Raw genomic sequence first — 12,665 nt, 5'->3', positions numbered from 1 at the left:
GTTTAACTGAAATGAAGGGTAAAAATATATTTCTCATATGTTATAAATGTAAACACTACAGTTTCACACTGACCCACAGAACTAATTTTTTGTGCTGTATTTTGATTTTTATCATCCTCCTTCCCATTTTTTTCTCATGAAAAAAAGGTGTGGGGTTTTTTTTTTTCATGGAATCAGTATTTGAACAAAATACCAACATTTTCCAATCTCTGTGTTTGACAGCTCTTACCTGATGCTTTATGAGCTGGCTGGGTACTGTAGTCCTGACAATGGGAACTGTAAAACAGAGGGGGAAACGCTCCTGCTTTCAAATTCTCACCCGGACTGTCACAGGTGGGTTGATGCTGCTGCTGTTGCTGCAGTTGATTCATTGGTTGGCTCAGACCTCTTGAGTTACAGAAAAATTCATCTGTTATTTAAATAGTAGGAAAAAAACAGTTAAATGAAGCCACTGTAGTAATTATAGTAGATAATACTGATCCAAAGCAAAATGAACCTCGGCATGATGGTGTTACAGCATAGGCAAATCTGCATCTTTTCACAAAGGAAGTCCAGAAACAGCCCCAGCTCTAGCAGTAGTAGTGCAGTCAAGATATGCTTGTGTAAGGAAGCACAGTGTGGTAGAGAAAGAGTGTCTGTTCAAGCCCTGAGATATTCACACCTTGGATCAGCAGGAGGTAAACACAGCTCCATTATGCTGATTTCTGCTCCCTCCAAAGCGTGTGAACATATGTGAAACCAACTAAATGGTATTTATCAAATGCACCTTTAAATTGTTCAGCTCTTAGTGATACAACTTGATCTTTAATTTTAGCTTAGTATAATATTTACAGAGCTTATTTACATTTCCTTTTGAAAGAGCTTTTTTCCCTATTCAACCTGTCTAAAAATGGTGTTTCAATATGTAACATTGCAAAACCCCTTTCTTTTGTATTACCAGTAAGAACACTTGTGCTGAGAGACTTCTTTTCTGTAACCAAGGAACAGTTTTCCCCCTTGAGAAATTTCATTCTCTTCCACATTAAGTGAGATGGGTTAATGACAGATGGATCTCCCTAGAATGAGAAGGGAAGCAAAACAAACAATTACACTAATGACCATGGTGAGTCCAGAGTTGTGAAGGGGTTGCATTTGTTGTGATTACCCCACTCAGCTGTTGCAAAGCTTGCTCTTCATAATCCAGTTGTCGCTTCAGTTTCAAACTGTTAGACAGAGCAAGTCTTGCTGGGTTTACATCTATGCCTCGTTGTCCAAAAGCATCCAGGGGCCTGTGAAGAGGATATCTTTGTGAGTGCACAGGAAGACAAATTGAAATAATCTGGTTCATTTATACAGATTCTTCTTTCATTTAAAGACATTTAAGTATCTGAGACTTGGCAGTGGACAGATCTCAAACATCAAATGTTTTTATTTCCTTTTATTAGTCATCCCACCATCTTCAGAAACTTTTGACGTTTGGGATCAAAGACTTATGGAAAGTTTAGCATAAACAGCCTCTAGGGATCTCCAGGCAGACAAAAAATACTGTGGAAAAGAAAGTAATGTAATTCTTAAGAACTGGATGTGAGAGCCATGCATGTCACCTTGCTTTACATACTAGGTATGAACACAAAAGTTGTTGACTGGGGACAAATGCTTTCTTTCCAGATGCATATTCAGACACTGGTATTTCTGCCAACAAGTAATCCCAAAAAGCAAACTGTACAGTTTCGTGTTTTAAAATGGCTGTTGCTATTTTATATACTTTCTGAACATGTCAGTGTGAGCAACATTGAAAACTCAAGAGTTACAGAAAAACTTCTAGCTATGAGGCAACTTCTAGGACTGTACCCTCTGATCTACATCTCATCACATACTGTTCATGTGTGTAAGAAAGCAAACAATAAGGTTGTAGAAAATGACCCTGCAATTTAAGTCTTGCCTGTAGTATTTATATATGCCAGCAATAATGAATTTTTATTCTTCTCTCCTCCCCATTTTCTGTTGTGCAGAAAATATATGCAAGGTAAGAAAGTACGTGTGTGTCCCTGCTACTGCTGGACCAGTAAGTCTTTTTGGTACTGTTCTTAAATTGCATAAAGTCAAGCATGCTTTGCAAAATTACTGGTGTAATTTTAACCGGACCAGCAGGAAATTCATTTGCGTATCCTTACAGGCAATGAAAAATTAGCCCGCTTCTGCTTCCTCCAGACTCACTGCCACTGGGAGAGCACCACATTAATTTCCCCAGAGCTACAGTCTGATGCCTATCACAAGTTATTTCAGCTCAACTGAGAAAAAATTAATTTTCAAAATTATGACCCTTCTAATTTCCCAAAATATTTTCTGGGTAAAAATACATAGTTATACCTCAGAGACACATACCTTTTTTTATATATGGGCACCCTCTGAGAAATTATTGGTGGGCCTGAGGGGGAACTTGATAGGGATCCTGAGTATTTATCCATGAGTCTCCATTTTGCAGGAATATATTCTAATGGGGGATCAGGTGGCCACTGGGTGTTTGGTCTTCCTCCCATCGAAGACAAGGGAGTGCTGGCTTGGTCATGGTATGGTGGCAGTGATGACCTACTCATATTGTTGAAGAACACTGATGACAAGGACCCATGGCCAGAATTAATTTTTTCATTTGATAGCTGTGGGCAATATTTCTCTGGGAGGAACTGATTCTGTGAAGTAGGAGCGAGAGGTTGGAAGATGGTACTCATGCTACTTAGACTCTGCTGGGTATTTTGTGCACTTTCAGAGAGAGGACTTTCTTCTTGGCAGATGGGGCTGAGTTGGAAATCTTCTCCCTCCATAGGAATGTAAGGAGCCAATGTTTCAAGGTCCAGTTCATTAAAGTCAGTCTGTGCAAAAAGAAACTGTAAGTTAGTAATAGCTGTGGCAGTTACTATGATATGGAATACTAACAGATGCGAAGCTGAAAAATCACTGTATGCCAAATTTACCTAATGAAACTGGCCAACTCCTGTTTAAAGATGTCTTACTTCTATGCTAGCATACATGTTCATCATAACATCAGCAGCAAAATTAAGACAACAAACTGAAGGAAAAACTTCCTAGGGGAGCAATATTTGTTAAAGCAGCTTGCATGCAGCCTCCAGCATCACTGTGATCTGAAGTAGATGTTGTTTCACTAAGCTTTGAATAACTTGTCTGCCAAGACTCTACAACATGTGGTATGTAGCTCAACCTCAGGCTTTTTCATGTTAAAATAGAAAACACAGCTTTCTCATAATCCAGCTACATTAAAAAAAGGTGTCTAAAAATACGAGGGTTGAAAAAATTTAGCCAGAAGGACACAATCACACTTAAATCTGTAATGTTTTTTCTTTAGAGGACTAGTCACCCATATTCACTTCTCTTTGCATTTGACCAGTGCTGAGCAAAGCGGATAATCAATGTTGGCCCCTCAATCAGCTCATAACACCCCTGCAGCACTTTTATAATACTTGACTTTCCCACCAAAGCAGCTGATGTGGTGGGACACACCTGAGCAAGCAGATGCTGAATCTGACAATACTGAAGTTTGCACATGTAAAGTCTTGCAGTGAGTTTCACCCTGCTCCACACATCTCCTATCTGTCCACTCTTTCTCTTGCTTTCATTTCTATGTCCAGACTAAGACAAAATTTCTTCAGAAGATGATTACAGCCTACCGAAGCCTGCAAATTGTGCTGGAAAATTTTGGTAACTAATTTGGACCCCAGCACCTCAAACTTTCTGTAGGATTAATAGATGGAGATGAGTGTGAGGTCTGTGCTTTCAATCAGCAGTGCCTGTTCCTTCCTTTCAACTATAAGCTCTTCACAAAGGCAGTTTGATTAGATATCTAAAATTAAGTAAGCTGAATCAGGTCCACACCTTTTATTCACTAGCTCACTTTCTGTAATGTTATAATAGTGGGTTTATTTATTTATAGGGGAAATTTCTACACTTACATTATTATTAGAATGCAGGAGATGGAGATTGTGTTACTTCATGTGCACGTAATTTCCAAGTCTCTCTGAAAACTTCCAAGAGGGAAAAGAGGAAGCGTATATCTAAAATGAGTTTTCATTTTGTAGTTAAAGGAGATGTGTGCTATGAGGGGCATTCCTCCCTCCTTTGGTTGTTTTGCAAGAATTAGTTTATTTTGTTCTAGAAAGGATGTTTACTCATTAGTCATTCAGCTGGATTTAAAAACAAATTGCTGCTGCTTATATTCCTTATCCAATCTATAGAAACATCCAAGTTTTGAAAGCTCTCTGGTGATCCTTTCTTCTTAGCAGTGCCACCACAGTGACACTCCAAACCTTGTGCTTCAAAGAATTAGGGACAGAGATTGACATGGCAGCTTTTGGAAGTGCACTGTTTTGTTAATGTGCACCAAAGATTTGGTGTGCATGTGCAAATGCAGTTTAAATGCTGCATGCCAATATCTGTGCACAAAACATGCAGCTGTACTGTCTGTTAGCAGGAGACTGATCTTGGTAGCTTTTGGAAGAGATAGTTCATTACCTGAGAGGTGCACTGACTTTTTGATTCTGTGTCCATGGCAAAAAGTTTTTCGATCACCTCAATCTTAAAATCTTCATCCACAGAACTGTAGTAATCTCCTGGGCTGCTGGGCTGCATGGAAATAACAATTTGTTACAAGCAGGAAGACAGCCACAGTACTGGCTTAGCATCATGTCATTTATACCATGCTGTTATTCAGTAACTCTTTCCTATGAAAAGTGAATGGGCAGACAGTATATTTAGTGTGCTCAGAACCCAAAACTGTCCACTTCTATCAGAAGCTTTTCTCTGACATAAAATTGTCAGTACAAGACATAGGCACCCATTACACGAACCTAGTTGTCATCCTATTTTAAATGTTTTTCAGCAACTTAGACCAGGAACAAGAAATGTACACCATTAAATACTTTTGTCAAGAAAGAAGATGCTTAGCAATACCTCCATGCTTTTATTAAGACTGGATGACCTCTGGTAGGGGTGGCTCCAGTTCTTGGGGGCAGTGCCATGGAACCATGTTCATTTCTTCAGTGGGAAACTCCAAGGAGCTGCTCTCAAAAGCCTGACTTGGCTAAGCTTCCACTTAGCAGAAGGAGGATGTGTCTGGGGCAGACAATTTTACATTGGCTTTTTATATAAGGCTAACTCCATGAAAGGTGGTAGCATGTCCTCTTACTAGTTGTTTTATATGTTACAGTAATTACTGAGGGACAGCTGGGAGACAACGAGGACTGCAGTGTGAAGCCAAGATATTGTTCCCATTTGATAGTTTGGCTATTAATTCTTAAGGCATGATGCAGTATAGGAAGGATAGAGATACTCTGGGCCTTGCTAATAAGCCATGAGGTAGGACTGCCAACACAAAAATATTGTCTACATATATTGATGGAATTTTCATACAAAACATAACATCCTTTAAATGCTTTTTACGCTCTTCTTACCGTGGAACAGCTACTGTTGCTGCTTGCACTTGGAGTACTGCTGCCAGGTGCAATCTGAGGCATGGTAAAGGATGGTATTGTCAGTGTTTCACCTTGAGCAGGGTGGCTTTTCATTTCCACTGGCCATCCTTTGTTTGGTGTCAAAACAGCACTGGTGAAGGCAGGGGCTTCCTCATACTTCTGTGTTCCTGGATGGAGTTTTAACAATATTAATGAATACTTTTAGCTGGTGCAGTGTTATGATATAACTGCAGCTATTCTTTAAAAGTAAACACTGCTCCTAGTTGCCATGACAATAAGTTGGCATAGACTTAATGCACGTTTAGTCAGCAAGAAAGCCTGATTCTGCTCTCATTCACAGAAATTTTCCACTGGTGTGAGCATGTGGGCTTTTTTAGCCATTACTCCCAATTTGTACTCACAGCAAACAGACCTTGTCTATTAAGTTTCTAAATGTAGGCTCACATGTGGTTCTTTGTTGCACAAAAATAATTTATACAAATACTAACCAAAATCCAGGGAAATAATGGCATCACCAGGTGTTGGTGCCAGCTGAGCAAGTTCCTCTGGTTCTTCCTTTAGCTTAGTAAACAAGAAGTCACTCTTCTCTGTCGCAGGGATGCCGCTGTCATAGGCAGTGTTCATTGTCAGCAGGTGAGGCTTGAAGAGTGATTCTGTTTGGTCCATGGAGAACACAACATCGTTCTTCTCAATTTCACTAATGAGAGAATAGGTATTAGGTATTTTGTACCATAAAGATGAAAGATGTGGATAAAAGCAGGCAGGACAAAGCCTCTGAAGCTGGGGCTATAGGAGCGTTTTGGCCTCTCGGTTGCATGCCAGGCTCTCGACAGGCAAGGCACAGTTCCAGCGTTGCTGAGCACCACCATTTCAGATGACGCAGAGAGTGTGGTCAGGACTTCTGTGGGAATACTCAGGGCTTTGTTGCTCTGCTTTTTAAAGGGATGTAATCGAGGCTGTAAGGACCCAGACTATCACTCAAATAAGTATTTCCTATTTTGGCCCCAACTAGGAGCAAAAAAACTTGAGTTTTGCCAAATGAAGGCAAAACTTTTGATTGGTCCTGATTTTTAAGGCTGTAAACAGCTTCTCCTAGCAACATATGATACAGTTACTACTTAGTTTATCTCTTGGTCACAGCATTAGAAAAACAAAACACATCAGCAGTCGTGTTGCACAATAAAATCTTGGGTGCAGACCTTACACGCTGTTGGATGAGCACAGCAGCCGCTCTACGGAGGAGAAAGGCTGTGGTGTATTTCAACAGCGCGTATGGGAACAGGCATGCCACATTTTTCATCGGTGTCTAACATCAGTAAACAAGACTGAACAAACATGACTAAACTGATTTCAGAACAACAAGGCTGAATAAACAGACCCTTGAAAAGTGCGATTCTCCAGCACGTGAATGCACACGTGTGTCCCCCGAGCCCACCTCAGCACGTAGTTGACGCAGACGATGCACTGGGGCTGCAGGTTCCGGGTGTTGTAAATCACTGTTCCTTGGGTCTCCAGCCACACGTATCCCCCATGCTTGGCAAGCATACGGTACTGGCCCGTCACTACTTGACCTTTTGTGCACACTGAGAAAAGGGGGCAGAGAAATAAACAATGCATCAGGACATGAACATGCAACATGTAACACTTGTTTTAAATACACCCACTTCTGTATTTTCAGTTATGCAGAAGTGCACTAAGGCATTTGTGGACAAGGGACGTGCTTAACTTTGGGGAAATTCAGCCATTTTAAACATGAAAGGGGCTGTTCATTTGAGGATTGAAAATTTGAATTCTGGCGTTTGAGTTCTTGAGAAGGTCTGACTCTTCAGATCACAAAGTGGAATTTTAAAAATTTAATATAATATCCCAACTCCAAAAGTAATGCCTGCTGAGTGTATGTTTCTTGAGTCACTGTTGCAGAAGTGCCTCAGTTTGGGCCCCCAAATTCATCTGTAGAAAAGTGAATTTATTGCGGAAACTATAGTTTCCTTATTTAGGTAATTGATAAACGTAAAAATCAGATGATTTAAAAGCTATATTCACTAAGATTTTTTTTTTAATCTAACATCTTATGGTAGTAATATCACTCTTAAAAAGGTATAAAAACTAAAAATATTAAACAGGACTGCTTTGTCTAGACATAAAAAAAGGCTGAACCACTATATTTCTCCCTGTAGTTGAACTGTGTAGTTCCTCTGCAAGAGCTTGGAATTAGCAGCCTAAAAGAAACCAAGAAATACGTCACCCTATCAAATAATGTTAATATAACTCTGTTTTTTTTAACTATCCTGTGTTTCTTAAATAATAAACTGACAACAGTACAAATTTGGTTTAAAGTTTCTAAATGTTTGAAGGGTGAATTCTGTAGGCCTGCTACCCTCCAATATTTTCCAGTATTTGCAGAGAATGAGACTTCAGTGTGGAGCTTTGGACTTCTGAGATGTAAGGTTTTATGATGTCCTGTCTGTTGTAATTCAAAGGAAAAATAATGCCAATCAATGACAAAAAATTTAGGGCTGGAGTAGAAAAGCAGTACTTGCACTAATAAGAGCTTGTACTTGTACATAGGCACTGAATAGCAGCAGAAGTGGAACTGGCTGAACTAAACCTTTGACCACCCATTGGCAACCTCTCCTTTTAAATAGTTCTTGCATCCAAAAGAAGTATGCCATCAAATTAATGCCCTAGAAAAAATGCAATTTGATTCAGGAGGACCGGAAAATTGATACCATGGTCTTTTTACAGAAAAATTTCTTGTGAATGTGGCCATTAAAAGAAGCTATTTATTATCAGCCTCTCCTACATTGCCACCATACAAATGTACAAATCCAGGCCTGTGGAATACAGCAACTGTTTTGCAGATAATTGTTGCTGTGTTTATCCTTCTATTTCTGAAGTTTGTTTGTTTTCTTCCTAGGAGTATTTAATCATCCTTCATTTAATTTATTTAGACAAAGTAGAACATTACTTTTATTGATTAAATACTTCTGGTGGAACAAAATCAAAAGGCTTTCATTTCAAAGTGTTTTAGTGACTGGACTGTTCTGCTCTGCTTGTGAAACATAATTACACTGCTTCCTAATCATCAGCTCATCAATAAGAGTCACAGTGTAGGCGCCTGTTACATTACAAAGAAGCTTTTTACTGCTTTAATCTTTTTTATTATTATTATTCAAAGCATGTCATGTTCTGATATAATAAAGTACAGCAGAATCCCTCCATGGGGTAATCTCATAAATTACTAATACACTTGTAACTGCTGACTTTGGTATCAATGCTACATTTAAGGTTCTGCCTTCAGAGTGAGCTTCTCACTTCCTCTCTTGATTTTGTAAAATTTTCTAAGGTATACATTACCTATGTCTGTACAGAACTAGAGTTACATGTCAATTAAATAGGCTCCAATTATATTCTTTGTGTGGAGAGGGGGAAAGGTGGGGATGAATTTAATAGAACACAAAACCATTATTCCCTTGGAAGGCTTGCTGAACTTCTGCTAACTGGTGGGCACTGTCAGAATTGATGACTGCATTATTGCAAGGAGATATACTCTATACATAGCATATTTCTAAAAAAAAATATTGTTTAGTAAAATCAAGTCTGCTGAACATGAATTTTGAGGTGGCTATTTCCACTTACTAAAGGACAATGGGAAAATGTGTAAATTCTGTATAGCCACATGCTTGGAAGAACAAGCATCTCAATGGCACACATAATGGAATCCAGGCATTTCCTATTTGAAGAGTTTACATGTGTTTTGTCAAGTCACAGCTTGCTGTCACTTTGTCTTTGGGGTTGTTTCCTGACTTGGTAAGAAGCCTGATGGTCCTGAAGATGTGGCAACTATTTTATGTTAGAAAAACTAAAGGGGTCAAATTTGCTGGCAATTTAAACTGATGGTTCTGTTGTGGGAAATCACATTTATCACAGCAATAGACTTTGGTCCTGTGCTTCCAACAGTAAAAACCTAATCCATGCTGATCCTGTGCTATCATAAATCCTATGGAACAGTTTGATCCTAAACATTTATAGCATGTGCAGTGCCCTGAGGACTTTTGCTGATGTAACACCACGCCTCTAAGACTTACTGTTGCTCTCATTCTGCTTCTTGATCAGACCTCATACCCTGCAGCAAGTTTATAGGACATGGTCGTTTACAGTGGGCACAAATGGCATCTGGACACACACCCTGCACTGTGTGAGGGTAAGTGAATTGCAACATTTCTTAACGCCTAGTCACGGTGGGTACTAGAAACACAAGTCTTTACATGGACAAGTAACTCAGTGCTCCCATTTTATTAACTAGATGAGGATAACCACCAAGGGCTTGCTCACCCTCCCCTTCCTCTTACCAAATGGATTGCCAGATCCCATTTTATTCCCTCCCTGGTATTGTCCCATTCTTAGAAATCGAACTCAATGATTCAAAAGCATCAGTGCAGCACACCCTCTGATTTCAAAGGATGACTTTCAATAGCAGAGGATATTAACATCCTATCTATAAATATTACTTATTCATTTTTACTGAATAAGAGCACTAACATATTACCTAAGAAACAATTTTAACAATTACATTTCCAGATAACTCACATTGAGTATGGGCTGTTCTATTTTTTTCTTGTAAGCAGCTCTGGAAGCAGAATGATTTATATCAACACTGTTTTACAGCACACAACTTTCATCATTGCCAAACACTTTTTCAAAAAAACATTTCAACTTAAAACTGTCCTGAATCTTTGCCATTGGAGCTAACCCCTTAAGGTCAGACAGCTATTCTTTGCTGCAACTTTTCTCTGGGAAGTACAGAAATACTTTCTGTAAGTCTATTTGGTGGCCAATTCCCTGTAGACGTGACCTAAGTCATGGGCTTTTTCCTTGGGACAGAGGCCTTCATCACAGCAACTACAAGGTGTGGGGGGTTAGTTTTTGATCTTGCAGGTTCCAGTCTAACTGCTTTGCTGTGTTTCTATTAAAAGAGCATCTGCAGAGGTTTTAGTGATGTGCTGGTTAGAACTCTCCAGTAAACTGGTTCAGGGGCTGTAACAGCCAAGGATGGGAAATGTCATTTGTACATCAATGCACTGCCTTGTCTCCAGCCAAAGCATTAACTCTTAAGGACAGAGATTGAAGATTTTAATCCAATTATTTTAAGACACCTGATGTGAAAGAGATGGAAATTGTAACTGTGTGGCCTGCTGAAGAGAGGGAGCTTGGATCTGGTCTCTGCTCCTAGAATAATTCAAGTACTTTACTTTAAGAAAGCTAAGTTCCCATAGGAACAAGAATCAGCTGCTCCTGGCAATAGGTATTATTTGTATAATGAATATCCCTTTAAGAAAATCTCCTTGCACATCTATTTTGGATGGGGAAGATAGTTGTTATTTGATAGCAAAAGAGAGACATTCAAAAAAACACTGCAATAAGCTCTTCCTATTTCCCTTTAGCTCTGTCTGCTGAGTTCAACAGCACACAAGAAAAATAATCACAGAATGGCTTGGGAATCTTTAAGTAACCTAAGAGATCATCTAGTTCCCTGCCATAGGCAGGGACATCTTCCACTAGACCAAGTTTCTCTGAGCCCCCTCCAACCTGGTCTGGAGCTCTTCCAGGAATGGGGCAACCACAGCCTCTCTGGGCAACCTGTTCCAGTGCCTCACCACCCTGATACTGAAGACTTTATTCCTAATATCTCATGCAAACCCACTCTCTGTCAGTCTGAAGCCATTCCTCTTTGTCCTGTCACTACATGCTCTTGTCAACAGTCCCTTTCTATTTTTCCTGTAGGCTCCCTTCAGTTACAGGAAAGCACATTTAGGTCACCTCAATTCCTTCTCTTCTTTTTGAACAATCCCAGTTGACCACCAGGAACTGCCCTTCTCACCAGGCTAGAACTTCCTAACACAGCTTTTCAAATTTTCAGCTGAGTCTGCACTATACCTTAGAGAGACAGTGATTCTCCTCTCTAAAATCCAAGTTTAGTTTTTTAATTATGGTGAAACCCAGACCCTCTGGAAGGACCAGCAGCAGATTTCAGCTAGACAAGCACAGTAACCTGGTGTAAATATTGCTCTTGGAGAGTATCTGCACACAAAATGCACTTGTATTTTCAACTGTGTATTGAGGTACCCACAATTTATTCTTTACATGCAAACGACAAAAGAAAAACAAGAATGTGACTTACGGTTCTGATGACTCTTGGTCATACTCTCCGAGTCCAAGGCATGGTAGAACTCATATGCTGAACGACCCAGCAGCTCCTCTGGGTGGTATCCAATCAACTCTGTTATTCTTGTTCAAGAAAAAAAAAAGGCAAGTATTTAAAATTCACTGCAGCCTTATGCTTACATGTACAGGGCAGCTATCAGCTCAAGTCCTTAAACTAACAGAATTAAAAAAGCAAAATGAGAAATTCTAAGCTTCCACACACATGAGGAACTGTAGAGGACTTCTGATCACATTCTGAAATGTCTCCATGTTCAGAATAAACTGCCTTGTCCTACTACTAGAGTAAAAATTCCTAAGGATGTCAGTGTGTGCACTGTAAGTTTTGCTATGCCTATTTCATGCTATCTCTAATAGAAGGTATCTACTTTTGTTACTGACAAAGTTCTCAAGCTGCCCACTACATGCAGAAACTCCCAACAACCACCATTCAAAATCAAATATGTGTGAAGGGGTAGTGGTTGGTGACACCAGGTTTAAAAGTATGTGTACATTTGAAAAACATACACAAAATGGTTAAATCCCTACTTTGGGCACTGCATTAAATCAAATTAAAATGGCAGATGAGAAATTATGGGCAGTTAAAAGGAAAAAAAATGCTCATGTACTTAGTTTTTCCTCAATCATTTTAAAACATTGGCATATGGATTAGGTTACTTGGGTGACTAATCCACAAACTAAGTAGGATTTTACACAAAGAAAACTATGATCTCAAAAACTAGACCTTTTTTTCAGAGTCTTTTTGAGTCAAGGCAGAATTTCTCAAGTTCCTGAATCAATGAAAATAGGTCATCAAATTGTGCTGATGATTTTTTCTAATGAGGGGGTGGAAGGAAAATGCTCTATTTCAATTGGAAATACCATCACATACAGCTGTACAGGAAATATAGTAAGTTCTAAAAGGTACATAAAAATTAATTCAAAAGCAAAGATTATCTTCTGGTTTACAAGACAGTGACACTCTTGGATGAAGCTTCCTAC

General features: G+C 39.3%; 1 protein-coding gene and 1 long non-coding RNA gene across 5 annotated transcripts in view; one reads left to right on the top strand and one right to left on the bottom strand.

Annotated features, from left to right (window-relative positions):
* EPAS1 (endothelial PAS domain protein 1) overlaps positions 1-12,665 on the bottom strand; it is a 76,504-nt gene that overhangs the window by 2,705 nt on the left and 61,134 nt on the right. The window contains exons 7-15 of the mRNA XM_033054893.2: positions 11,644-11,750; positions 6,898-7,045; positions 5,951-6,159; positions 5,442-5,629; positions 4,504-4,614; positions 2,365-2,849; positions 1,145-1,268; positions 938-1,055; positions 230-409 (exon numbers count right to left, since the gene is read on the bottom strand). Coding sequence (XP_032910784.1) covers positions 230-409; positions 938-1,055; positions 1,145-1,268; positions 2,365-2,849; positions 4,504-4,614; positions 5,442-5,629; positions 5,951-6,159; positions 6,898-7,045; positions 11,644-11,750 — 1,670 coding nt within the window. The remainder of the gene's footprint in view (positions 1-229; positions 410-937; positions 1,056-1,144; positions 1,269-2,364; positions 2,850-4,503; positions 4,615-5,441; positions 5,630-5,950; positions 6,160-6,897; positions 7,046-11,643; positions 11,751-12,665) is intronic.
* Positions 1-12,665, top strand: part of LOC116993805 — an 89,440-nt gene that overhangs the window by 42,482 nt on the left and 34,293 nt on the right. For all 4 annotated transcript variants that reach the window (XR_004417363.1, XR_004417361.1, XR_004417362.1 and 1 more), the window contains exon 2: positions 9,579-9,666. This is a non-coding gene — a long non-coding RNA (uncharacterized LOC116993805). The remainder of the gene's footprint in view (positions 1-9,578; positions 9,667-12,665) is intronic.

The sequence above is a fragment of the Catharus ustulatus genome, chromosome 3, assembly GCF_009819885.2.
Source record: "Catharus ustulatus isolate bCatUst1 chromosome 3, bCatUst1.pri.v2, whole genome shotgun sequence".
Taxonomy (NCBI): Eukaryota; Metazoa; Chordata; class Aves; order Passeriformes; family Turdidae; genus Catharus; species Catharus ustulatus.
The sequence above is the reverse complement of the archived record's forward strand: the minus strand, read 5'-3'. Positions and strand labels throughout refer to the sequence as shown.